We start from the raw sequence: 27703 nt of genomic DNA on the forward strand, positions 1-27703 counted from the left end.
CAGGAAAGTCACAGAGGGCGGTTTATTGTGTTATGCTGAGTAATAGGTTCATTGTTCAGTAGTAGGCTAAGCAATATCTTGGTGTTTGATATTTTGGATCTTCTAATTTAAACTACTATTTTGGATTTTTTTACATGGAATTTGAACCCCCCGTTATTTATTTACCGCTGTCTTCACACCCCAACCTACTGCTTTTTTTTCATCATTCTTTTTACTTTCTTTATATTTCATACCTTCATTTTTTCTATTTGCTGCTCCACTCCCTGCAGCTTCATTCAAAGGCGCCCCGCGGGAGTAAGCTATGAGGCTACAGAAAGAGAGCTTGACACTTGATTTTTTATTGCTTAATTATTTTGACATTACTTACAGATATTTACATATAATAAATATATACACAAAAATCTATATAAAATACATTTCATTTGCTTCATAAAGCCATCTATGAAACTGCCAAAACATATTTGTCACCTTAATTTTTCATACGGAAAATGTCTTTGGCTTGGGTCTCCCCTCGGCTCTACCGCGCTGTAAGTACGTCTGCGCGCAGGTTTGCCGCCGCGGCGACAAAGCAGCACAGAATTATACACAGTTTTCTCTGCTATGACTCATTACCATAATAACCATTGGGTCATCCCCAGAGAGGGTCACAGATAATTATGATGTGAAGGCCCGAGGCCCCAACGCTGAACCTCTGCACCACGGATGTGACGCGCCCCTCGCACCACCCCAGCGGTGAGGCAAGGGGCTGCTGCTGCTGCGTTCCTCCGCTCCTGACGGGGGCCGCTGCGGTGGCGCGGCGCCCCAGCTTTAGCGGCGGCTGCTGGTCTGCCGTGTCCTCAGCTAATCAATACTCGGGGGAAGGGAGCTACCCCATTACCCCCCCACACACCGCCATCGTTTTTACCAAACCATTAATAATTGAATGTATGTACTCAAGCTCGCTCGGGCCGGCCAGGAGGGGGAGGGAGGGCGTCGGAGAAGTGTGTGTGTGTGTGTGTGTGTGTGTGTGTGTGTGTGTGTGTGTGTGTGTGTGTCCCAGCAGCAGCAGCAGTGTCCAGGGCGTGGTGGGGCGGGCGTGGGGCAGCAGTGAGCCGGGCCTCGCACTAGCTTGGGTTCTATCAAACAAAAATAAACAATAACGGTAAATTCTCTACATGGTTCTCCTGTTTACTCTACTACATACTGAGCAATCGTATCACAATAGTGGTCAGAGGTTGAGAATTTGAGTAGAGCACAACCGAGGTTACAAATCGCTCAGCCTTGTGTGAGGGAGCTTCCTTATGTCATCACAGCCAATTAAGTATCGTCTAACTAGTTATCATTATTGTTAAGGCAGTGCCATTGTACTTCACACTTGTGCTACCTCCTGCTGCAGCATATTCAATGGGCAGCACGAGAGTGCCAACCCAGCTGTAGTGTGATGCTACTAGGCCAGGACAGGTGCCACTCCCAGCAGGGGGCTGCACGAGGTGCCACCCCTGGCTGAGGCGTGGCACTGCTGGCTGGCTCTGCTAATTTCACCTGCTACATGGCTGGTGATGGTCATGTGGACTTTTGAGATAAAAGACAGTGAAACACTGGTAGGAGGCATGGAAGAGGCAGGCCCTCCACAGCCCCCATGAACATCTCTATGATTGAGGAGGCAACTGACATATTAAAGTGTACTTTTCAGAACTTGTAAAAAAATCCCAAGACAATACAAATGCAGCTAATGTTTTTGACTGGTTAACAATTTCACAAGACGTCACTGAAATTAGACAAAATATATAACAATATAATGTAGCATTATATATAAAAGTAATACATTTGTGTTCATAGAAAAGACTGCAAGATTCAAAGTTGTCAAGTGCTGGTCACAAGGAAACTGAACAGGAGACCAAGTATAAGCTGTTGCCAGATGTGTGAGGTGCACTTTACTGCACCAGCACGTGGTCACTGCGGTCTATGGCGATCACCACGACTAGAATCAACGAGTCATTCTATAACAAAATCACCCGAGATCAATATAATTAAATAAGTGGGACATCACAGCCCACTCAGGCCCCACCCAGCTCCTCGTGATTGACAGACAACACTGATGGTGAGGCAAGAACATTGCACTGCAAGCAATTTTGATGACCTGTGTTGGCCTGAGCAAGGTGTGGCCCCATTGGCACCAAAGGAAACAAACCCACAGGTGATGTGTTTAGACCCCGGCATGGCTTGGGGTGGTGAGGTGGGGCTGCCTTTCACCCACCTGCACTTGATGGGGCAGAATATTTTGAACTTGAAGGTCGGCCAGAAAAAATCTTTTCTATCTAGCATTAGCTTACTCATATTCCAGGCCATAATCATACAAAAAATAATGCAAATACTGAAAGATACTACAACACAACCACTTGAGGTGAAACATGTCAGCATACTTAGGAAAGTCAAGATAACATTCAAAACTGAATATAAGCACCTTTGTCCATAATGTGTATCAGCATTTAAGTTTGTCTTAAGTAATCAATAGTTTGGCATCTACCTGCCTATAACTCTGGTACGGAACCTTGAATATTGCCACTGTTACATGAATGAGAACTTAATATCTGTATATTTATATGCAGGTACAGTTTTTAACCTTAATCAGAGGGGCTACTGGCCCTTCACTGCTCAGCCACACAGCAAGCTTCCCAGGGCCAAGCAGACCAGTGCCCTTGGGACATGGGTGAGAAGGCTGCAGGTTTGGGCTATGCAGGCCAGCACCCTTGGGACACGAGCGGGAGGCTGCAGGTGTGGCCCACCGCACCAGCCAGGGGTTGAGCAAAGTCTGGTTGTCCACAAATGCACTGGATTGCGATGTATTCTTTCTGCCAGCATGGCGGCAATATTTCAACTTATTCCTTTGGAATGAATTAATATTTAGCTACACTACATTAAATGCTAAGAGCCAACCAAGACATTTATTATGGAATCAAGGTCCTCATTGGGTTCTAGTCTTTTTGAGGCCTCGGGAAAAGACTTGAGCACATCCTCAGCACTGAGAGATGGCAGCTTCCAGGGCGGGCCGTCCTCGGGCCTGTTGTAGTCTAAGTCACTTGCTGCCTCACTGCTCCACTCGCCATACTCATTATTGTTCATGGAGTCTAGATCAGTCTGCGAGGACAGACTCAGCACAGAACACCAATTGATAGCCTCTGTCCTCTCCTCCTGGGGTGCAGGTGTGGGTCGGGGGGAAGGTGGAGCGGGGGAGCTCTCCACCTCAGTGTTGTCTGTTGACACCCCTGAAGGTCCTTCCCGGCTCTCCTCGTGGGAGGTGCTGGCCACCAGGTTGGGGTACGGCCGCAGGTGCACAGTCTCCCGGTTGTCATAGGAGGCTGAGGCAGGGTCTGTGGGGAGGTACTGAGGTGTTGGGTACACAGGACTGCTGTAATGTGTGACAGGGGGTGGTGGGGTGCTTGCAGTGGACGGAGGGGGGGTGGAGGGAGCTGCCAGTGGAGAGCCTGCCGGAGGTGTCTGCATGGAGGACAAGGAGGTATCCATGGCTGCAGGGGGTGAGGGGGATGAGGACGGCATGGGCTCTGGGCAGGGAGGGGACCCTGGGCCAAGTGTGGCACCCTGGAGGTGTGAGTGTGCCGGGTGGGCATGGGAATGAGCCAGAAGGGAGGCGACACTCACCCCCTCAGCCTCCAACTCCCGCTCGATGTGTCTAAGGGTGTTGCAGATCAGAACGGACCGATGAAGGCTGGGGTCCGGGAACTGGCGGAACCTGTTCAGTTTGTACATGGACACGTTGAGCACGGAGAGCCGCTGCTGATGGTAACATGAGGGCCTGGGGCTGCCTCGGGTGGGGTCACAGTATGGGGACATGCAGCGGGGTGGCCCACGGGAGGGCACCAGAGAGCCTCGCACAGCCCCGTAGCCACTGCCGCCATAGCTGTAGCTGCATCCATTCTCTCCTTCAAAGGTGCTGTAGTTCTCTCCAGCTGGGTATGCATAAGGTCCAGGGCTGTAGCTCTGCCTTGGGTTGTAGTAGGTGTTGGGCTGTCCATAGGTGCTGGGGCTGGTGTAGGTCTGATTGTAGGATTGTGCTGGGTAGGTGGTGGAGGGGGAGGTGGTGTAGTTACCACAGTCGCTGGAGTAGGTGTGGGTGTAGGGCGAGGCACTGCCCAGCTCCAGGTAGGACTTCCCATTCTCATCACACTGAATGGACTGGCTGGAGGAGGGCTTGTTGGGGGAGATCTCCATGTACTTATTGGTGGTGGGCTGAGAACCATCATAATAGTTGCAGCTCTCCCAGGTTGGGGTGGAGGGCCGGGTGGGATAGGACTCTCCAGGGTAGGTGAAGGGGTGAGGTTCATAGACAGATGAGGTTAGTGCTCCTTGATAGGTGCTGGTGACCATAGTGCCAGTCTGGGCAGCTGTGACTGTGGTAATGCTGCCCTCACCAGTCAGAGTCTTGGGCCCTGGCTGCTCCTCCGCGCTGCTGGCGGTGGTGCTGGCGGTGGTGGTGGTGGTGCACGTGGTGGTGGTGGAGACAGAGGAAAGAAGAAAAGTTGTAGTGGGAAGGGACGGGAATGGAGAGATGGGTGGGGGAGGCGACGAAGGAGTAGAGGTGAGTACCGTGGGCAGGGATGGAGTGCTTGGGGCTTGCACTACCACAGGGGAGGAAGGGGATGTATTAGTGGAGGCGAGGGGAATGGTGGTGCAGGCAACTAGAGAGGAAATGGAAGGGGTGTATACTGTAAGGGGGAGCGGTGGGGAAGGGAGAAGGATGGGAACTTGTGACATGGTGAGGGCAGGGGTGGGGGATGGAGTCACCTGGGGGCTGGTGGAGGCTGGGGGAAGGACTTTGGACAGAGAAAGCTGAAGTGAGGTGGACGTCGTGGTGGTGGTGGAGGAGGAGGTGGTGGTGGTAGTGGTGGAGGCGGAGGTGCAAGACTCCCCCGCATCTCCGGAAATCACTCTGTTCTCCGACTCGTCGTCCGAAGAGTTGTCGATTGAGTTGCTGTCGATGAAACCCGAGTCTTTGTCCTCCTCGTCATCAATGAAGTCGTCGTGGTCGTCATCAGTATCTTCGTCGTCGGACTCCTCTGGGAAGGTATGGTGCCCCGGGAGGCAGGGGGGCGCGCTGCCGGGCACGCCGGGGGGCAGCTCCTCTTGCTCCAGCGTGGTGGTGGAAGGGTCACCCGCAGCGCCACTAGTCAGTTCGCACTCGAGGGCTGGCGTGGTAGCGTTGGCGTGGGTGAGGGCAGGGTGGTGCAGCACGTCCTCAGCACAGAGGGCGTGGGGGGGCGACGTGCAGATCACCTTGGCCGCCGGCAGTGACTCTCCGCCGTCTTCTCCTGACCACCGCCGCTTGCCGCTTGCTCGAGGAAGCCCCATCGTCGAGTGCCCCTGTAAGAGTAAAGACAGTGTTACCACAGGCTGGCTTGGCTCTATTGCCTAAGATAATGAGTGGTGACAATGTTACTATAATCCGTCACCACTGGAATAGGTCCCCCCTTCTAGATACTGAGTGACAAGGTTATTTCACTCAATTAAGGATATCATCAAAGTTAGGTCCCCTTCTAAGAATAGAGTGGCGACTGTGCTGCAGTAGACAGGCCGTCACTACAGAGTTAGGTCCATATCAACTAAAGACATCAAGAGTGAAGACAATGAAACCCTAAAGGCCTAAAATGTCACCGCTGCGTTGGGTCCCCATTCAAGAGCCCGAAGTGACGACAATGTTACCACAGGCAGTCACCACCGAGTAGGGTCCGCCTCCACGAGTAGTAAAGATATCACGGGCGAAGACAGTGTAACCTAGGGGCTGTCACATGGGTCGGGCCCTTCTCTAAGATACCGCTACTGATATAGGGTGAGGCCAAGGCGTGACGCGGCAGGGCGCCTCCACGGGGGTACAGCTGTGGCAAGGCAGCTAGATCACGCGCGCCCTGCGTGTTCCCTTGGGCACCCTCGCCGTCACCAAGGCCGCTGATAAACAAGTGACGAAGACGCTCACACCTCCCTGACATCTTACTCATGATACCCAGCCACAGGAAATGGATACGGCATGAACAATGTTACTGCTCAGAGGCTCACCCCTAAACAGGGAGGGAGGAGGGCGTCTGTAATTCGCAGAAGTCTATCCCCAGACTTGGTAGCTATACGTTAAATTCTATAGGCCACACGTCGCATTACCCATCACTCATCACTCTCTACGGCTCTTATTTGTCTCACGCGTGGACATCCACAGCAGTGAATGCAGAAATTAAGTTTTAATGCTTTAAAGTATTAGAATGATATATGAAAAAAACGGGAGCGAGCGGGGCGCAGTGCGTGGCGAGAGGGAAGTAGGTAAAGAGGGCGGGCTGCCACCGCGTCCGATTGCGCGCTCCACCCCGGGCTTCGTCACTTTTGTGCGTTTGTATATCCTTTAAAGCTAAAATACTGACACTTCTCAGCCTCGCAATTTAGCAGATGCTGATCATGTTTGGCGTAAACTCTCAGCAACGTAAAAAAGTTACACTTATATAAGGCAACCCATTGAGACGCGGGGAGGGAGTGACTGGCGGTCGCGGTATCCTTGGTGGCCGCCCGATGGCTGGCTGACTGGCTGGCTGGCGGACTGGCTGACTCGCTCGCTTGCGAACGGGCCCAGAATCGGACTTGCTGGTTCGATTGGTGGATGAATGGTCGGGTGAATGAATGGCAGTTTGGAGTTGTGAATGGATGACTGACTGGCGGACAATTTAGTACAAGTGGTCAACAATCACAACTTGGGCTGAACATTGAATAGGCGACGAAACAGCGCGACATTAAAGAACTATTCAAAGAGGGAAGACAAAATACTTGATACTAATTACTAAACTGTGCGCGGGGACACTTAAAGATATATACACGAGGGTTGTGGGTGAATAAAATTACCTATGAATCATTGCTTTCTTTTAGGGTAGACTTGAGGAGTATTAGGTAATGGTGAAGGTAGTGGTGGTTATGGTGATAGTGAGTGAGTGAGTGAGCAGGCCACCGCGCAGTGTGTATAGTGAAATTAGAAGGGCACACTGCTTAGACTTCCTCGGTCACACCATCACGGCATGAACACAGCTCTCTCTCTCTCTCTCTCTCTCTCTCTCTCTCTCTCATTCCTCGTGTTGTCGCATGTTTTCAAGTAACCAAGGGTGTATTGGGTGGAAGAAACTTGCCTACTGTAACTCCTTCATAACGTAAGGACGAGCTGTAGTAAACCTTTGTAACTTTAATTCTCTCTCTCTCTCTCTCTCTCTCTCTCTCTCTCTCTCTCTCTCTCTCTCTCTCGTTTCCAGCCCTCCAGTCCCATTCAGCCCAGGGCCAAGTCAGTTGCGTGAGCCCCAGCAGGAGTGAGTGTCGGCCCCTGCTGGCGGGCTTGACGGCAGCTCGCGCCCCACAAGAAACCTACGACTTCAGGGAGAACTTGGGCTCGAGAATTTCCCATTTTCTGTCGTGTCGGGGAAGAGGAAGGGAACAGGCGGGGCGGCAGAAGAAGAAGAAGAGGAGGAGGAAGAAGAGGAGGAGGAGGAGGAGGGGATGAAGCAAGAGAAGACAAAAACCGAAGGAGAGTCGAGGCCGCCCCCACTTCTTCCCCCCCCTTCCACACACACCAGCCCCCGTCTTCCTCCCTTCCTCCCACCCACCCTCAATTTTTCAAGAGGGGGAATTTTAGGGTTCTCCATTTTGTCCCTTTGCGTCTGCCTCCGTCATGGTTTTTCAGTGAGACCCGCCTCCTTCACCCCTCCCCCTTTTTTAACTTTTCCACTTCCCATTGTTGCAATTGAAGGAAGCTTATGCGGAGTTGTGAATGAGAGCGACGCATTGACGTGGCTGTCTTTGGCCCCCTCCTCACCCCTCGATCAGGCGCGTGCAAGGTTTGGCCGTAGTAGTAGTGTAGTAGTAGTAGCGGCCCGCAGGATACTCTTGACGGGACGAGAGTAAAGGCAGCGCGGGATCCCCGACAGACGGGCCTCGGAGGGTGGCGGGCCCCAAGGCGCCGCTGTTAAAGAAAATGGGATCAATTCGGCAGGGAGGGCACATAAAAAGAAAATTAAGGGGCGAGAACGGTTGGGCCTAACTTGCTGGAAGATTATTTCGGAGGTGGTGAGTGCGGTGTGTGTGCCATGTGCCCAACACGGGGATCCTATAGGTGCACCACAGGACAAAACACGAGGTCGATAAACCTTGAGCAATGTTGTCTAAGTAGTGGCGCATTACCATGGCAACGAGGTAAATAGTGGTATTTTCTAGTGGAGGAGGCGGCCGCGCCTGCGTGGCCGCCCTCCGCCACCAGACTCGCTCCCGCCCGCCGGCCCACATTAACGCTACAATTGCCTCTGTCTACACGCTGCCCTGGCCGCCTAGGTGCCTGGCGTCACGGACATGCAGACAGAAGACCTCTTTCTTAATTTTCGGGAGAGATGATCATGTGCAGCCCATTACAGGTTATTCAGTATAACTTCAAAATAATTTTTGGACTTCAGCCAGGGTAAGGTGCCTCGGGGTGGCTGGAACACAAGGGCGAGAGTTCCGGCGCGAGGCAAGAGGAACTGGCCTCTACGGCTGCAGCACGGCGGCGGCGGCAGCAGAGGTGGAGGCGACAGCAGCAGCAGCTAACTCGCCTTGTGTAAGAGCGGCCCACTACAGCCGCACCAGCAGTCCACCTCTCCTACTGCCTCCGCCGGGGCTGCCGCCGTAGACATGAAGTATTACTGAATGAAATGCTATTGGGAGGAGGGGGGAATAGTGCCTAAACTTTGAGCTATACTTAGCAAGTTCAGTCGCTCTTAAATGGGGTGGGGAGGAAGGAGAGAGGCCGCCCACGCCGTCCAGCCAAGAGTCGCGGCACTCCGGAGGAGGAGGCGGGCCTCGGCGGGCAAGTTTTGCACGCAGAGCTATCACGGTGACGTAACAGGTGGATACACGTCCATACCTCCCGCGCCAACTTCAACTCAAGAGGTGGTGAGCGTGGCGAGGGAGCGACTGACAATGACCGCACATGCTGCCGCCTCTTCTTGCCACCTGTTGGCCTGCCCCCCACCCTGCCTACACCTGCCTCACGCCCCGCCCCTCCCCTGCCCAAATATATATTAACAAGGAGCATTAATCGTGTGTGCTCATTGTCACGCGGCAGGGTTGAGGGGGCCACGGCATACACCTCGCCGCCTGCTGCTGCAGCCCAGGCTATGGGGCAGAGTGCTGGGGCGCCGTAATGCGAGTCTGTGGTAAAATTATTAATTTCTCTTACATTTCTTTGTTTTGATTCCTCCATATTTCTCGAGGCGTGTTTTCTTGTTGTCCTCAGAGCTCTGTTTGCTAGACTCGGGTTGTGGCGCCCCCGCACTCCCCTCGCGAACGAACATGGACCTTACTCCACCCGGCCAGAGAGGCTGCATTGGTGTGCGCGCTGCGAGTTTTGTCCGACCCACGTAGCAACCAGCCGACGCCGTTATTCCAATTTGGTCTGTGAGTCACCCGCGCGTGAGGGCTGAACTCCCGTCCCATTGGCTAACTTATTGTTCGACCAGTGGTAGAAAGGCCCGGCGCCTGCGCGGAACTCAACAATTTTGGGTCTTGTGCGCGGGACAGCAAGAGCCAGAGTTCCCTGGCTGCGCGCCGATCGGCGCCTGAGGGGACGCATCCCACATCACGGAATATAGCTCCCTATGGAATAGATGCGGAAGGGCGATATTGGAGTGTAGTTTACCTTGAGTGAGGCAGGGAGGGGCCAGGGGAGAAAGAGGGAGGGAAAGAGGGAGACCCAACGGTGACTGGCCGGGTGAGCGGCGCCGCCGAGGCAAAACCTGCCTTCCGCGCCTAAGCCAGAAGGGCGATAGTCGTGCGCCGCCCCTTCATATACTAGTTGCTAGATACCACGATAGAGTCTGGTAAACTCTATCGCGTCCCGCATAGAATCGAGTTTTCCGTGCGGCGCCTCAGCCCTAAACTTGCTTCATATGCGACAGCGCGGAGAGTCTCGCTCCTGCGGCAGGCGGCGGCAGAGGCGAGACTCCCTTGGCCGCCGCTGGTATTTGCGGGTTGAACAGGCTCCGGCGAGGCCACGTAGAGACTGTTCCTCTCTCGCAGCTGTGGACCAACTGGCTCCGCAGCACCGACGTCAATTTCTACTGGCGACGACCACATCTGTAGGGCTGCGTGCACACAGGGGCTGCGGAGGCCTGTAAGAGGGGGTCGTGCCGCTGGCTAGTTGTCATTATGCAGCCGAGCAGGGACGTGCGCACACTTGCCTACCCTTACTGCTTGCCGCCGCCTGACACCCGCCACGCTGCCAACACAGGGGCCACACAGGGGATATCTAGACCACCTGGAGGCTCACCTGGGTCTCTCTCTCTCTCTCTCTCTCTCTCTCTCTCTCTCATTTAAAGCGAAGGGCTCCTGTCTCTTACTCCAATGCTAAGTCATTCTCCACTACCACAACCACTTCCACCACCTCCACCTCCTCCTCCTGTTGTTTTCGCCGTCAGCAGGACACCTACACACGCCCGGGGCTTCACACACACACACACACACACACACACACACACACACACACACACACACACACACACTCACACCGCAAAGGAAACCCACGAAAGAAAGTGACAAAACTGGTTCCTAAAGAGAGAGAGAGAGAGAGAGAGAGAGAGAGAGAGGACCAGGGGAGAACTGAATAAAAAGAGGGACTGATGCAGAGAGAGAGAGAGAGAGAGAGAGAGAGAGAGAGAGAGAGAGAGAGAGATGAGTAAGAAGGGAGAGAATGAGGCCGACGAGGGGAGGAGGGAAGCGAGGGGGAGAGAAACTTGGGATGTGAGGGGTGGAGAGAGAGGGAACCAGAAGGGAACGAAGAAGGGGAGAAATAAGTTGGCGAAGGGAAGAGAGAAGGGGCGGCCATTTGGAAGAGGGGAAAAGGGGGAGGGGTCGAGAGAGAGAGAGGGGAAAGAGGGGGGATGTTAAATGAGAGTAAAGGAAGCCAGGAATCATGTATAAATATACGGATAAAGTGGAGAGAGAGAGAGAGAGAGAGAGAGAGAGAGAGAGAGAGAGAGAGAGGCGGACGTAGAGTGGGATTCTTAACTCTATCACGATTGAGAGTGACACTGGCTGAAGGAAAAGGAAGAAACTCTCTCTCTCTCTCTCTCTCTCTCTCTCTCTCACACACACACACACACACACACACACACAAACGAAGCCTGCCAACGAGAGAGAGAGAGAGAGAGAGAGAGAGAGAGACTTGCGGCCCATTTCAGCACGTTTATATTCAATAACTATCAAAGCAGTCACTCCCCCCCTCTCCCTTACCTGGACCTGCCCCTGTTTACCTGTACGAGTTCAGGTGTATACGTGTGAACTAATTAAACGTCCAGGTAACAGCTGTAGCATTAGTAGTTGTAGTGGTATCGGTGTTTGAGTTGTAGTAATTATAAGTTGCAATCATATATATATTTTTGGGGTCCCTGTGTGTGTGTGTGTGTGTGTGTGTGTGTCAGTGAGCCTCGCCCTGGGTATCTAATCTAATCATGAAAGCCACGGCGATAAAGCTCCACCACCGTAGACTCGCCTTCGACAGGTGCACACTGATTTACCTGCCTGCACACTACACCTACACCCCCGCACGCACTAATATACGCGTACTATTAAGCCTGTATCATCTTCATCCCCATATTCACTCCTCCTCCTCCTCCTCCTCCTTAACCCTGTAGCAGCGACGGGCCACATTTTTGCCATGATATATATATTAAAAAAAAATAGATGATGCATAAACTGATCACAAATGCGTCGATATATATTATGAAATGGTTTGCGTGAGCGATGATTTTTTCTCATTTTTTTCTCGCTTAGAGGGGCCTTTAAGAAGCATGATCCCTGCAGCCACCAGGTTAATCCCTCACACTTAACCTCTCATTCCCATTACTCCTTCACATTCAACTACACCCCCGCGGTCACTTCTACAGTTACTGCTGTTACTCCTGTCTCCTGCTTTACCTTCACCCCCGTATTCATTCCTCCTCCTCCTCCCCGTTTTCATTAATCCCTCATGCTATACTTCTCATATCATGCTCCTTTCCCTCCTTCATCTACACCCTCGCACTCACTTCTGCAACTTCTACTATAACTCATGTTAACTCCCCCCCATTTTCATTAGCCTAATCCCTCATACTATTCTTCTCATACCATTTCTATTACTCTTTCCCCTCCTGCACCTTCCTCTTCACTCCCACAAGTCCTTCTACCACTACTACTACTACTACTACTTATCTACTACTACGACTGCTTATCTACATCCCGGATTCACTTCATCTTACTATTTTATTTTTTGGCTTTTTACTCCTTCCTTTTCTTATCTATTTCCTTGTTATTTTGTTCTTCTTGGTAGCCTGTGTGTGTGTGTGTGTGTGTGTGTGTGTGTGTGTAGTAATAACAATGCTCTTACTTGCTCAGGTTCCTTATATATATGCTCTCGCTTTTTCCTCCTCCTGGCTTCTCATAATTTCACGTAGCTTTGCCCTTTCCTCCCCATTTCCGGCCTTTTTTCTGCCTACCCACTCCTGTCTGAGGCCCATGTTCTTCCTCTTTTTTTTTCCCCATCCTCTCTTTACTATTCCATCTCCAGTATTCTGTCCAATTTTTATTTCTTCGCCTTCTATGCTCCTTTCTTCCTATCCTTTATTTCCTCTCCTATTTTCTGTATTCTGCCCTTTCTCTATTCCTTCGCCTTCTATCTCACCCTTTCTTCCTATCCTTTCTTTCCTCTTCCATCTCCAGTATTCTGTCCAATTTTTATTCCTTCGCCTTCTATTCCCCTTTCTTCCTATCCTTTCTTTCCTCTCCCATCTTCTGTATTCTCCCCTTTCTTTATTCCTTCGCCTTCTATCTCACCCTTTCTTAACCCTTTCGCCTTAGGTTTTCTACTCATCATGTCTCCAGTTCCTGTCTTGTGTTTTCCCTTTCTTCTTTTCGCCTTCCTTTCTTTCCTGTCCCTTTCCCTCCTGTTTTCTTATCTCATTATGGTTGTCATCCTTTTCATTATTCATCTGCCCTCTCCTTTTTCTCTCCTCCTATGCCTATGCCTCTCTTTTTTCTCCTTCTCTGTCCACCCTTTTGCCTTCATCTCATTTTTCTATCCTCCTTTTCCTCCAAAGTTTCCCTTCCTGTCTAATGGTATGTCCTTCCTTCCCCTGTGGCTCTCCGACTCCTGGCACCTCTCGACGCCGCAGAAGGGCACCCGGGCCACACCACACGCAGGGGCACGGGGCAGGGTAGGGCCAGAACGGTGCCCGCCCTCTCTGCCAGGTAGCTCGACACTGCTCCACCAAAAATAATTATATATATAACGTGTCCCGCCCATCGCCGCCGCCACCACCACCACCACTGCCACTACTACTACTACTACTACTACTACTACTCTTCCATCTCGTAATGCCTCTTAATTTTTGTCATTGTCTTTCTTTTCAATGCAAATCCCTCGTTATCTCATTCACCTCAACAGAGAGAGAGAGAGAGAGAGAGAGAGAGAGAGAGAGAGAGAGAGAGAGAAGGGAAGGAAGGAGAGGCAGGAGGAGGGTCAGTCAGCTGCTCCCCACCACCACCACCTGGATCCTTGCCCTCGCTGTCGCCTCACCACCACCACCACCACCGGCCATGCAAGCTCCCAGAGTCCTGCAGGGCGGGTGTAGGGGGTCGACGGGGCAGCAGGAGGAGGGGGGGGAGGTGTCAAGGGGCAGCAGGCAAGCAACAAGTTCCTGCCGTCACTCCAGACACAGGCCAAGTGGAATAAAATGGAAAACGCCGAAGAGAAGAGCCACGGACGGACTTGCGGGCAGGAAATACCACGACGGCCCTCACTACCTCCCTCCTCCTCCTCCTTCTACCGCCTCCTCTTCCCTCCCCGTCCCGTCTGCTGCCCTCCCTCCTCCAAGCTCCAACCTTCCTCCTCCTCCTCCCGCTCTATCCAAGTTCCCCCTCCTCCTCCTCCTTCCCCCGACCACCATCCCCTCCACCACCCTACCCTTCACTCCTCTCTCTTCCTCCTCCTCCTCCTCCTCCTCCTCTGTCTTATACTTCGCCTCTCTCCCTCTCTCTCTCTCCAGTCTTCCTCCTCCTACTCCTGCAGCAATGACGCGCTAACTTCTTGACGCTTTTACACACACACACACACACACACACATACACACCTAACAACAACAACAACGCACGTAACAACCAAACTACCACCACCACCACCGCCTCCTCCAACAACAATCATCATCATCACCATCATCAGCACCACCGCCACGTAAAACTTTTCCTCGAGTTGCTCCGGCAGGGAAGGAGGGGGAGGGGGAAAGGGGAAGGGCCTCCGGTTCTCCCCACAGGGCCCGGCTCTGCTGCTCCTCGCACTCACATACCAAGTGACGCTCCGAACGTACCCTGCCCTCCCCTGCCCCCTGCCCCACGTGCCCTTGTCCTCCCCTGCCTCGCCTCTCCTCCCCCTCCCCTCCATACCCGAGAGCCCTTCCTCCACCACAACCCTCCTCTTCCTCGGTTCCTCCCCAGCCCCTTCATTGCGCTCTCTCTCTCTCTCTCTCTCTCTCTCTCTCTCTCTCTCTCTCTCTCTCCATTCCCACATGCCCCTCCCTCCCTGCCGTTCCCTTTCTTCCCACCGGAGACGATTCCCATGCCCCGTCTGGCCCGTGGAGGTGATGATGATGCTGATGATGTGAATACCTAAGGCCTCTACCCACACGCCTCCTTCAGCCATACAACACCAGTCCTAGAATGGTCCTATGTAATCACCTATGGACTGTACCCACACTCCTTCATTCCTATCAGAGCTAGTTCTAGAATGGTCGTATGTGGTCACCTAAGGACTGTACCCACACTCCTTCATTCCTATCAGAGTTCTAGAATGGTCGTATGTGGTCACCTAAGGACTGTACCCACACTCCTGCATTCCTATCAGAGTTCTAGAATGGTCGTTTGTGATCACCTAAGGACTGTACCCACACTCCATTCCTATCAGAGCTAGTTCCAGAATGGTCGTATGTGGTCACCTAAGGACTGTACCCACACGTCTCCATTCCTACACCAGAGTCCTATGACGGTCCCTGGCGCGCATTTACACTGACGGGGCGCTGATCACGTCACGCCACAGCAGGTCACCCTCACACAACCCGCGCAGCGCAATGTTCCTTCTGGAGAGAGGCGCAACTTGCAACTCTCTCTCTCTCTCTCTCTCTCTCTCTCTCTCTCTCTCTCGTCCTTGCCCCGTCCTGCTCCTCCTCCCACGTTGGTTAGTTTCTTTCAGAGTTGAGGGAGTCTCGTCTCAGTTATCGGTGGTGACTTTTTAATATCTGGAGTATTACGGAATAACTTGTTTTTTTGTTGAAGAGGGAAATGTTGAAGAGAAGGAAGGAGGGAGGGTCAGGGGATAAGGGTGACAAGGTAACATAAGGTGGAAGCTGAACAGCCGCTTTGGGACAACTTTAAAGCGGCGTATATGTGTGTGTGTGTGTACGCATGTAGACTGTCAGGTGATTGAAGAGAGGGATTAACAGTTCAGCGAGGACCGTGAAAATGTCTTATCGGGGTGATGATCCCCGGCGGGCGGTCACCTTAATTGTTGTTGCTGTTGTCTGATGCGCGGCCTGGGGAAGAGCCTGACGGTGGTGGTGGATGTGGCCCTTGGCTTGATGCCGGGCTGGGCGCCCCCTCCTCCCTCCCTCTATGCTTCTCGTTTCTCCCTTCTTCCTCCCCTCTCTTTCTCTCCCCTTCTGACTCTCCCTTCATCATCCCTCCCTCCCTCCATCTCATTCCGAGTATCCCTTCATATTCTCCCCTCCGCCCCTCCCCCCCCCTTGCACGTGCGTGGGGAGCGCGTGTAAGGGCGTGCATCTGGCGGCGTGGGGACGAGGACGCCCCGGGACTTTCCCGGCAGGATGGTCCCGCTTACTCATGCCCTGAGTCGTCCAACACACACACACACACACTTTGAAGGCGTGGTGGAGGTGGCGTGGAGCCTCGCTGAGCCCTGAGTAGGGGCCTCCGTGCGGGTGTTCGCGTTCGAATCAGCTCCTTGGAGAGAGTGAAGCCATGGCCTCGTGCAAGGGTCGCCCTCTGACTCACGGGGCGGGGTGGGGCGTGGGGGAAGGGAGGGCCGGCATAGGGGCTGGAAGTTCGGGTCGGTGGACGGGACGGGGGCGAGGCGGGACGAGTTGGGAATACCGAGAATCGGCAAGGAGCATTAGGCCGCAGCGCCCCAGCGGTAGGCTGGCGTGGCAAAAGCACGGAGTGGCACGGGCTTGGCGACCTGGCGGGCCGGGGACGGCGTGGCGGCGGCCTCACAGGACCAGATTGGCCACAGGGAGAAGGCGGCGCCACGCTATACATAGTCAAGGTGGCAGGCCCGTCGCCAGCTACTCCTCCGCCCCACGCACGGCCAAGTCTTGCCCAAGTCCTCCTTCACCACCACTACCACCGCCTTCGCCTCCCCCCGCCCTCCACGGGCTTACCGTAGTGACGTTCGGCTTTCGTTCATCCATCCCGCCAAACGTCTGCAACAAATGAATCCATCCATCCTCCATCCATCCAGCCCGCCGAGTCGCGGCCTGGCAAGTGGGTCGGTCCGCGCCGCCTCGCCCCTGGCCGGCTTAAAGCTGTCGCCGGTAAAATTAATTCCCACGCCAGACCCGAGGAACTAGGCCGCCCTTGGCAAGGCTCCTGCCGTAGGTGAAGGTGGTCTGAGCGGCGGGAGACCGACCTGCTCCCTCGATCGATGTTTCCTAAGCGTCCCACGTCGATGACCGCCGCCGCCGCCGACACCACCAACCAGCCACACAGCCCCACCTCTAATATGCCACACCGTGGTACCCACACAGCGCCCTTCCCCTCTGATAAAAGTTTCTACGAAACTAAAACTTGACAAAGGTAGAAATAAAAGTATCCGAGCAATCCGTCTAGGCCAGATATTCATTCCAGCCTGGGGACCTAAGCTCCACGATAAACCCTGCCACTAGTCAGTCACCTGGATGGCCCAGCATTGGCAGGTGGGTCACCTGAAGGCCACCTGAACCACGCAGGCAGCTGGGTCACCTCGAGGCCACCTGGCCCGGCGCGCCGCCCTGGTGACGGCGGACGTGACGACCTCTGTCACAAGAGCTGCGTCAGGCGGGCCGCTGAGCCACCAGCAGGAAGAAAGACGGGAGACGGGGAGCCGCTGGAGAGAGTGGAGAAAGTGTGGAGGACGGGTGGGAGGCGGGGAGGAGCCGCCTGGGGAAGGCTGCCAGGGAGGGAGGGGCCCGCAGCGTTACGCCACCTCCGCTACACACCACCACCATCGCCACCAGCGCCGCCGCCGCCGATAAGATAACGCCTCAATCAGACATTAGATAGTGGGAAAATCTGACCGAAGTCCGTATGGCGGGAGGTCCTGCGGCAGGAGGGAAGGAGTCGTGTCCTGGCGGTGCCGCCGAGCCCCGACATGGTAGGCCGCTCCTCGCCGCAGCTGCCGCCCCGCCCCGCCCCGCCAGTTGCCCCCTCACCACCTCGCCTACCCCCTCCCCTTATTAAACGTCGCGGCCACGCGTGACCACCACCACATCAGAGCCACTACCTCTGCGGCGGGGCGGGGCATGGGGCGAGGCGTGGCAGTGTGAAGGGATGAATTCGAAGTGGGGGTGGTAGTGTGAAGTGTGAGGCGAGGTTGTGATAATGGTGGTGGTGGTGGTGATGACGACGAAGAGCGTAGGACGTGGTGGTGGGTGGGTGATGGTGGTAGTGAGGGTCAAGATGGTGGTGGTGGTGGTGGTGGTGGTGAGGGTCGGGTGAGGTGGCTAGTGGTGGTGGTGAGGGAGGGGTGGATGGTGGTGGTGAAGGTGGGGTGGGTGGTGGGGGTGAGCGAGAACCGGGGCGGGGTGGTGGTGGTAGAGCTGGGGAAGGGGGTGGGGTGGTGGTGGAGGGAGGGGTGGAGGCACAACGCAACTCAGGGCGGTGGAGGAGGAGGAGGGGTCACGGCTTGGGGGTGGGGGAGGAAGGAACGGAGCAAAACAAGGGAGTGGTGGTGGTGGAGGAGGAGGAGGTTGTAGGAAAAAGGGCGTAGTTGAGATTAATTCATCATACCCACAACCAAAACAACAATTACAACACTGCGTCAAACTTATAAAAATTCAAAAAATAAAATGAAACAAAGGAGGAAGAAGAAAGGAACGAGAGGATGAAGACGACAAACTGTAAACCGAATAGGAAGAAGGACGAAGGAAAAGAAGAACGAGGAGGAATGAACAGTAACATGATGAAGACAGGATAAAACGATGATAGAAGGAGGAGGAGAAAGAAGAGAAGCGTGTGGAAGAGAAGGATGAACTCTTTCTTCCACGCGCCTCACGTCTACACACACACACACACGTCAACCTCCTCGTCGACACACAGACACACACACTGACGTCAACCACTATTACGTCATGCGCTGGACGAGGGCAACCGGGGTGTGAGGGAGGGAGAGGGAGGGTGTTTACTTGACCCAGAGCATACAAATAATTATTTATTTACATATATAACCTTGCATGTGCGAGGAGGAGGCGACAGGCGGAGAGACAGAGGCAGACAGGGAAGGAAGGCAAGTCAGAGTGGCAGGCGGAGTAGAGCGCGCGGCCGTCACCTCCACTCCGGTTTGCGACAAAATACTTGAGTCAGCCGTGAGGGAGGCGGAGCTGCTGCTGTACGAGGACGTGTCCGCGGGTCCTTATGTGGCCAGCCGGCCTCTAATATTGACCCCCGTTTTCTCTGAGGCCCACAAACACTGCACCTCAGCCCATCACAACAACACTACCACGTGGACCTCTCGTTGCCCTCTCCCTCCCCCGCACCGGCCCGCCCACCCGCCCTCCCCCATATGGCCTGCCCCCCCCCCCCTCCCCCGTTGCCTTGCCTGCCTCTTCACGCCCCGCCCTCGTATCTCGGCCACAACCTGACGTCTGGCCACGCTCCCTTTACACACTGCTCAGGAGGGGGCATGTTACGTACGCGTGGCACCCTAGCCGCCTACCTGTCCCTCCCTCCCTCCCGTACTCCTCTCTTTGAGCCGCCTGCCGCCTCGCCTCACCTCCTCTCCCATTCATACGTATACTTGCTGATCTGCCTTGGGGGCGTCACTGGGTCTCTCTCTCTCTCTCTCTCTCTCTCTCTCTCTCTCTCTCTCCCCCCCGGATTGTGGGGTCATGACCGAATGAGGTGGTGAGAGTGGTGATGCATGTGATTTTATTGTTATTGCTGGTGATGGAGTCGTTGTGGTGGTGATGGTGGTGGTGAGGTGAGCAAGTGACATGATGCAGGTGTGTGTGTGTGTGTGTGTGTGTGTGTGTGTGTGTGTGTGTGTGATGGATGTAGAGAAAGAGGTGGTGATGGAGACATTTTTTAGCTCATGTGGGATATTGTGGCGGGGGTGATTTGATGTGATGTTAATGTGATGTAATGGTGGTGATGGAGCTGTCTTGGTTATTATGGAAGGGGTCGTGGTGAATATGGTGATGACTGAGGGAGTGGTGATGACAGAATACGTTATGGTAAAGATTGTGTGGTAGGCTGGTGGCTGCAGTGATGACAGAGGTGTGAAGATGAAAAGCGACGGTACTGGTGAAGGTGGTTGTGGTGGTGATGGTGATGCAAGAGGTAATGAATGATGGGGACAGTGGAGGAGCTAAAAAAAAAAAAAAAAAAAAAGGAAGTGAGCGGGATATTTCTTGGTGAGCTTTTTCATTGTCATGGTGATATGGTTTGTGTGGTAGGTTGGTGAGCGGTGGTGAGTTTTTCCTACTTTTCATTTTTTGAGGGGTTGGTGAGCGGTTATTCCGGTGTATGAGTGTGTAGAATTTTTGAGTTCTTACAGTTATGGATTGCTCACCTTCATGATGTCTTTTGATGGAATGTTTAGTGATTAATTTAAGCTGGATGTCTTAATCGTGGGGCACATCATGAGTTTTCTCTCCTATTCCGAACATTCTTATTGCTGGACCCCATCAGTCAGTTAGCCAGACCTTATATATACGACTCATCTACCTTCTACTTGAATTCCTTTATCCTTAACTCTTCCTTGTGTCTTAGGTGTGTTCGAGGTTGTATGTTTTGTAGTTTCTAATCTTCCTAATCATCCGGGTTTACCTATTACATTATTAAGACAATAGCTATACCTCTATGGATTTTGGTATATGTTTCCACTACGGTGTATGATGACTGATGACTTTGTGGAGTGAGTGAGAGGACTAGCGATGACTATTATGATTTTTTCCCCAAAAAGTGATGAGTTTCAAGTGAAAGTGAAGGCTTTTTTTGTACTATTTTCCTTGCTGGTGTGGCCGGTTCAGTTTTTGTGGTGAATGTAATAATGCATTTCTTCTTAAGTGTGGTGAGTTTACAGATATAATTGTACATTATTTTGCGTCCAGGATTTTACTTTGATTTCGTTTTTGAGAGTGGTGAGTGTGGTATGTTATGATGTGATGAGCTTCAATTTTTTTTGTGTGTGTATATGATGAGTTTTTATGTATGGTGATGAGCTAGGTCACTATCCTACCCTACATTACCTCAACGCATTCTCCAATCATCTCTTCATTACACACAAGCACACACCAGTCACGTCCATTGCCACAGAAAACTATTCCGTCAATACGTCACACTCATCGTCACCCCACTTTACTATTATACGTACTAACACACACACACAATCACCACTCCCCTTCTCTTCTCGGCACCACCACCACACTTCCAAAAACCGCTATATCACGTACCAGTCTCCACTACACCACACCACAACCAGTCACCATTCTAACACACACACACACACACACACACACACACACACACACACACACACACACACACACCAATCAATCAATCAATCACTGCTCTTTTTCTAAATCATACTATACACTACCAAATCATCTCTTTATCATCACACATCCACCTGAATAAAGTGTTGTGCATAAACTCAAGCTGTAACCATTACATAAGCGTGTGCGTGCGATCAAACCACGATAAGCCTCAGTCTCCGCTGCATGGCGCTACAGAACACGAAGAGGAAGGTGCAGCCGGCCAGGTGGTGGTAATTAGTGTGTCCAGGTGTCACGGCGCACAGGTGAGGCCGCGTCAGGAGTCAAGTGGCTTCAAGTGAGCATAGTTCTGGCAGTTCGAAGTCCAGAAGTTGAAGCTCCTCCTGCGTATCAGTATTGCTAGTGTTTAGGATATGTACGCTTTCGTTTCCTGTAAGTGGTGTAAGATGCTCAATCTGGCAGTGCATTTGGTGCCCCGTGTTGGATGACGTCTATCTCCTGCGGGTGGTGTGACAGCGGGCACCCAGCACTTCGGAGGTGGTGGGGGGCACCAAGTCCGGAAACCCCCCCCCCCCTTCCTCTCCCTCCTTTCCCCCCTCCGGCGCCAACAGCACGCACAGGAAAGATGACTAATAACCGTCCGGTGTTTTATGACTTTTCCTACTCCTTCACAGCCTTAACGCAGCTTAACCATGATGGGAAGGACCACAGAGGGGCTACTGATGAATATACATGACAAATGAGGCGGGATTAGGGTAATGTGTGTACGCGGGAAGGAATTTGCATGATCCTCCTTCCTGTCGGAATGACGCGCCGTGAAGGAGGTTGGCTGTCTGGGCGAGCGCGGCGGGGAAAGGAAAGTATGCGAGGAAATTTGCAAGTTGCCGCTGAAATCACCGCTAACGTTTTCTCTCACGGAACACCTGGGCCGCTTGCCAGTGAACCGTCGCTCAGGCACAACAGGTAAACGGCACCCACCCACCACCCACTCAGCCCTCCAGACTCTCGCCAGGCACTCACCACCCAGGCACCCACACACGTGACTCGGTACCCTGCTGTTGCACCCTCCGCAGCCCCCGGCACGCAGCACACCGTGATCTTCCCGCGCTCCCTATCACTGTCAAACTATAAAGGCTGGCAAGCAGCAACAGCAGTCTCATGCATCACGGCGAGGCTGATGGGACCCTAATGTAAATACACGATGAGCACACCTGCACCAGGACAACCACTGCAATTAACACCCAGCATTCATTCACAAATCACCGATGCTCATAATTTTAAGGGGATTAGATTTTAACGAGCTCAGGTGCAGCGAGTGTTGAGACTAGTGAGCGATGAGGCCTCTGTGAGTTGCCTCCACACAGCACCACTCACCACGGGCTTCCTGGTGAGCGGTAAACAACACACCCTGCAACGGTATAAGTCCGCTCTCTTCTGTGTTCTGCTGGTGCTGATGGCAGGAACATGGCCAGGCATGGCTAAATGTAACAAAATTCCACCCCAGAACGTCCCCATACACACACACACACACACACACACACAAAACACACTTTTCCTCAACACTGGTATCAACGACCTACCTTAATCTGCTCTGACATTTCAGCTCACATGATGCTCTGGAAGTCGAGTTGATCTCATGGTTAAAATTCACGGCAATGTTCAAAACTGTGAGGGTTCACTGAGTGACGACACAAAACACAATAACACACACAGTCCCACTGCTCTACGCCGCGCGCCAGCTCGGGTCGCTCTGAGAGCTGAAGTTCAACAAAGTCCCAACACCGTTCCCCGGTGCGTCTAGCGCTCGCTGCTACAACTAGCGCTCTCTTTAAGGTCGAATAAATTTTGGTGTTTCCTCTTTCCCAAACTGTACAAAATATCATTAATTAAAGCTTCAAGTCTACTGGTATACTCTAGCGAGTAGTAAACCCTTCCGTTGTAGGGAAGTATGGTTAAAAACAGCAGAATGCGCTATGTGGTGGTGTCCGCCAGCAGGATGTTAGTATGTTCGTAAGTTGGCAATGACGACACGGCGTGACGTAGAGAGTCGGACAAAGCTGGACCATTACTGCTCTCCTCCCCAGCTACTCTCTTCCTACGCTGCCAACAACGAGCTGTAGCGAGTGAGCTAAAAGACACACAAACTACGAAATAAATCTACTCTTTGCTTTCATTAACTCATACTACTGAAATAGAAATGAAAAAATAATTTGGCGAAGGTAGGCTAGTGAAACAAACCACTGAAACTCCCCCTCCCAGCGGACACCTCATCAATTATCAATATTTCGTATAATCTAGGATGGAATTTTCCTTCTAACCTTCCTCTAGCTGGCCCCTCCGCCTCCAAAACACTGTGTGGGTCAGTTAATTAGACAGATCAATATATTTCCGTTATTCTAGATATAAGTTTCTCTCCGTACACTACCTAGATTCCTGAATAAAATATAAAAATTTGAAAGCTGGTCGATAGGAGGTGGCGTCGTCCCCAGCCAGTGTAAGGCCTCTGGGCTGAATCACGTAGCCGGAGCTGACTGGAGACAGGCGCTTCCACATTGTATCGGCTTAGTTTCAAAAATTGCTAAAGGCATTTTGAGGCCTATTTTGATGATATATATAATATGCTATTTATTAAATGAATAACAAGGCATTTTATGGTTTAACTTTTGTAAGGGTGAGCGGAACGGTAGAGGTGGTGCAGCCCTCGACAGCTTGTCCTCCACGACATTTCACCAACTTTTCAGGCCAGACTTGCTGAAAGATTCGTTCAGACTGGGATGGCAACACTACACGTAGCTCGGCAAGACCTTGTTCGGCTTGGATGATATAATTTTTTTTTTTATATGCGCTACCAACATTAATATTATATCAAATAAGTTACACGTGGAAAGTGACAGAAAATATGGGCGTGATCCGTGAGTGTCGGGCGGCGGCGGGCAGCGGCGGGGCGGCTGCGGCAGGAAGGTGGGGGGCCGGCCGCTGCCGTACAAAAGTTTGGCCCTTCGCTACGTTTCAAACTGTGGCGCTTTTCGGCTGTATGGAGTGTTTCCATGTCAAAGAGGCGATCAGCTGACTGCCCGGGGCATTTAAATGCAGTCGCGCTGAGATTTAAACCGATACTCGCCGATCACTTGTCGGCCGGCGATGGTCCAAGGAGTAGGGGGTGGCCCGCCCTCGCCTCTATAGGCTTTTTGTAATTATTTGGCGTGTTTTGCGGGTCTCGGGACGGCGGCGTGAGGGAGACGGCCTCACGTGGTGGTGATGCTGGTGTCACCCCTCGTCCACCGCCCGCAGGAGCCCCGGTCTGGCCGGCGACGTGCCCGCTACCTCCGCGGGGCCTCACGTCGGCACGCTCGCCGACGCCGGCATGGGCACGGGGCAGCCAGGGCTAGCTAGGGGCACGGGGCACAGTGCAACCATTTTTCCTTCTCCGTTTCGACTCCGTGTTTATGAGAACCTGAGCCGCCGTCCCGCCGGAGCCTCCTGCACCCTCCCCCTGACGCCGGCACCCCGCGCCCCTGCTCCCCCCTCCTCGACGCAGCACCTCGCGGCAGGGCCGCTGCTCGGCGCCCCCTGCACCACCTCTCTTGGCAGGGCTCTCAGGCAGCCCTACATCCCTGTAACAACCCCATGTTGTACCGGGGCGTCCTGACTCAGCTCACCAAGACGCATCCTACATCAGTATCCCCTCGCGCCCCGGACACAGAGAGAGAGAGAGAGAGAGTGGGTGTGGGGTGCGGGGCCGCCCAACACTACAAGGTCGGATGCTCCTCCCCCAGACCTACTCCGTCTTCCTCCCTCACCCCTCTCCTTCCCTTCTCCCTCACCCCGACCCTCCACTCCTCCGTCCTCCGTCCCTCCTTGCCTCCCTCTCTTTCACTCCCTCCACCCCGACCCTCCATTCCCTCTCTTCCTCTCTCTCTCAGACCCTCCAAACTCCACTCCCTCATCCCGACCCTCCACTCCCTCACACTAACCTTCCATGCTCCCTCCCTTCTTCCATCATCCTGATCCTCCACTCTCTCTCTCTCTCTCTCTCTCTCTCTCTCTCTCTCTCCTTCACAGGCTTGCTCTCCCCCTCCTCCTTCACATCAACCTTCACTTCTTCCTTCACCTCACACACACACACACACACTCTCTCTCTCTCTCTCTCTCTCTCTCTCTCTCTCTCTCTCTCTTAAACCACCCACTAACTATTCCTCCCTCAGCCTCCCTCCATTCCCTCCACCCCCTATTCCTCCACACCAACCATCCATTAATTATTCCTCTCTCATCTTCCCTCCGATGCCTCCATTGCTCCACCTTCCAGTTCCTCTTTCCTCCAATTTAAACCTCCATCCACAATTGCTCTCCTCAACCACAGTTACCCTACCTCCACTTTTTCTCTCACTCGACTATCTACGCAGGCTTTTCCTCCATTCTCTCTTTCCTCCGCCTCTTTCCCCCCCTCCCCTTCCCTACCGATGCTCTTCTTCCTCCTCGCCCTCCAAACTAAATTAAGGAATGTTTAAATAGTTTGCATTATGAGTGGAAGGACTAACCATGAGGGGCCGCTGCGAAGAAGGAGAGAAGTCCACATAAAAAATGAGCACCATCCACTTCTGCCATTTGCACCCAACCACTGGCACTATCCACCTTAATAACTCTGGCACTGCCCACCTCCACCCCCCCCCTGGTACTGCCCACCTCTACATAATCCCTGGTACTGCTCATCTCCACACAGTCCCTGGCACTGCCCACCTCCACAAAGTCTATGTCACTGCCCACCTCCACACAGTCTATGGCACTGCCCACCTCCACACAGTCTATGGCACTGCCCACCTCCACACAGTCTATAGCACTGCCCACCTCCACACAGTCTATGGCACTGCCCACCTCCACACAGTCTATGGCACTGCCCACCTCTACACACATCATGGCACTGCCCACCTCTTCACACACCCTGGCACTGCCCACCTCTACACACACCCTGGCACTGCCCACCTCTACACAATCCTTGGTACTGCTCATCTCCACATAGTCCCTGGCACTGCCCACCTCCACACAGTCTATGGCACTGCCCACCTCCAGACAGCCCGTGGCACTACCCACCACCACACAGTCTATGGTACTGCCCACCTCCACACAGCCCCTGGCACTGCCCACCTCCACACAGTCTATGGCACTGCCCACCTCCAGACAGCCCCTGGCACTGCCCACCACCACACAGTCTATGGCACTGCCCACCTCCACACAGCCCCTGGCACTGCCCACCACCACACAGTCTATGGCACTGCCCACCTCCACACAGCCCCTGGCACTGCCCACCTCCACACAGTCTATGGCACTGCCCACCTCCACACAGTCTATGGCACTGCCCACCTCTACACACACCCTGGCACCGCCCACCTCTTCACACACCCTGGCACTGCCCACCTCTACACACACCCTGGCACTGCCCACCTCTACACACACCCTGGCACTGCCCACCTTTACACAATCCTTGGTACTGCTCATCTCCACATAGTCCCTGGCACTGCCCACCTCCACACAGTCTATGGCACTGCCCACCTCCAGACAGCCCGTGGCACTACCCACCACCACACAGTCTATGGTACTGCCCACCTCCACACAGCCCCTGACACTGCCCACCTCCACACAGTCTATGGCACTGCCCACCTCCACACAGCCCCTGGCACTGCCCACCACCACACAGTCTATGGCACTGCCCACCTCCACACAGCCCCTGGCACTGCCCACCACCACACAGTCTATGGCACTGCCCACCTCCACACAGCACCTGGCACTGCCCACCTCCACACAGTCTATGGTACTGCCCACCTCCACACAGCCCCTGGCACTGCCCACCTCCACACAGTCTGTGGCACTGCCCACCTCCTCACAGCCCCTGGCAGTGCCCACCTCCACACAGTCTATGGCACTGCCCACCTCCACACAGCGTGGCACTACACACGTCCACAAAGCTTATGGCACTGCCCACCTTCACACAGCCCCTGGCTTTGTCCACCTCCACATAGCATGGCACTGTCCACTTCCATACAGCTTATGGCACTGCCCACCTTCACACAGCCACTGGCATTGTCCACCTCCACACAGCGTGGCACTGTCCATCTCCACATAGTCCCTGGCACTGCCCACCTCCGCAGAGGCCTTGGCACTGTCCACCACCACGTAGCGTGGCACTGTCCACCTCCACGTAGCCCCTGGCACTGCCCACCTCTACGTAGCCCCTGGCACTGCCCACCTCCACACAGCCCCCATCACTGCCCACCTCCATACTCTTCCTGGCACTGCCCACCTCCACACAGCCCCCGGCACTGTCCACCTCCACACAGTCCCTGCCACTGCCCACCTCCACACAGCCCCTGGCACTGCCCACCTTCAAAAGAGCCTCTGGCACTGTCCACTTCCATCATCAGAGCCCCTGGCTCTGCCCACCTGCAAACAGCCCCTGGCACTGCCCACCTCCAAACAGCCCCTAGCACTGCCCACCTCCAAACAGCCCATGGCACTGTCCACCTCCACGTAGCCCCTGGCACTGCCCACCTCTACATAACCCCTGGCACTGCCCACCTCCACACAGTCCCTGGCACTGCCCACCTCCACACAATCCCTCTCACTGCCCACCTCCACATAGTCCCTGGCACTGCCCACCTCCACATAACCCCTGGCACTGCTCACCTCCAAACAGCCCCTGGCACTGCCCACCTCCACATAACCCCTGGCACTGCCCATCTCCACACAGTCCCTGGCACTGCCCACCTACAAACAGCCCCTGGCACTGCCTACCTTCACACAGTCTTTGGCACTGCCCACCTCTACACAGTCCCTGGCACTGCCCACTTCCACACAGCCCCTGGCACTACCCACCTCCACACAGCCCCTGGCACTGCCCACCTCCAAACAGCCCCTGGCATTGCCCACCTTCAAAC

The 27703-nt window shown here is 53.8% G+C and overlaps 2 protein-coding genes across 3 annotated transcripts; both read right to left on the reverse strand.

Annotated features, from left to right (window-relative positions):
- Window positions 1–322: 322 nt before the first annotated feature.
- On the reverse strand, window positions 323–22549 carry LOC126995967 (mucin-2-like). Of its 2 annotated transcripts, none has more exons than XM_050855913.1 (2): window positions 22355–22549; window positions 323–5358 (listed from the first exon to the last, which is right to left on the reverse strand). In XM_050855913.1, the coding sequence occupies exons 1-2, from the start codon at window positions 22370–22372 to the stop codon at window positions 2905–2907; spliced, it is 2472 nt and encodes an 823-aa protein (XP_050711870.1). In that variant the 5' UTR covers window positions 22373–22549; the 3' UTR covers window positions 323–2904. The 2 variants fall into 2 exon arrangements, with proteins under 2 accessions (XP_050711870.1, XP_050711869.1); XM_050855912.1 differs by lacking the exon at window positions 22355–22549 and adding an exon at window positions 16464–16908.
- Window positions 22550–24218: 1669 nt separating this feature from the next.
- LOC126996288 (cysteine-rich, acidic integral membrane protein-like) lies at window positions 24219–27278 on the reverse strand. The gene is made up of 5 exons (XM_050856665.1): window positions 27210–27278; window positions 26910–27150; window positions 26430–26716; window positions 25394–26375; window positions 24219–24355 (listed from the first exon to the last, which is right to left on the reverse strand). Exons 1-5 carry the CDS (start codon window positions 27276–27278, stop codon window positions 24219–24221), a joined length of 1716 nt encoding a protein of 571 aa, XP_050712622.1.
- Between the last annotated feature and the right edge of the window lie 425 nt (window positions 27279–27703).

The sequence above is a fragment of the Eriocheir sinensis genome, chromosome 9 (genome assembly GCF_024679095.1).
Source record: "Eriocheir sinensis breed Jianghai 21 chromosome 9, ASM2467909v1, whole genome shotgun sequence".
In the NCBI taxonomy this organism is placed as follows: domain Eukaryota; kingdom Metazoa; phylum Arthropoda; class Malacostraca; order Decapoda; family Varunidae; genus Eriocheir; species Eriocheir sinensis.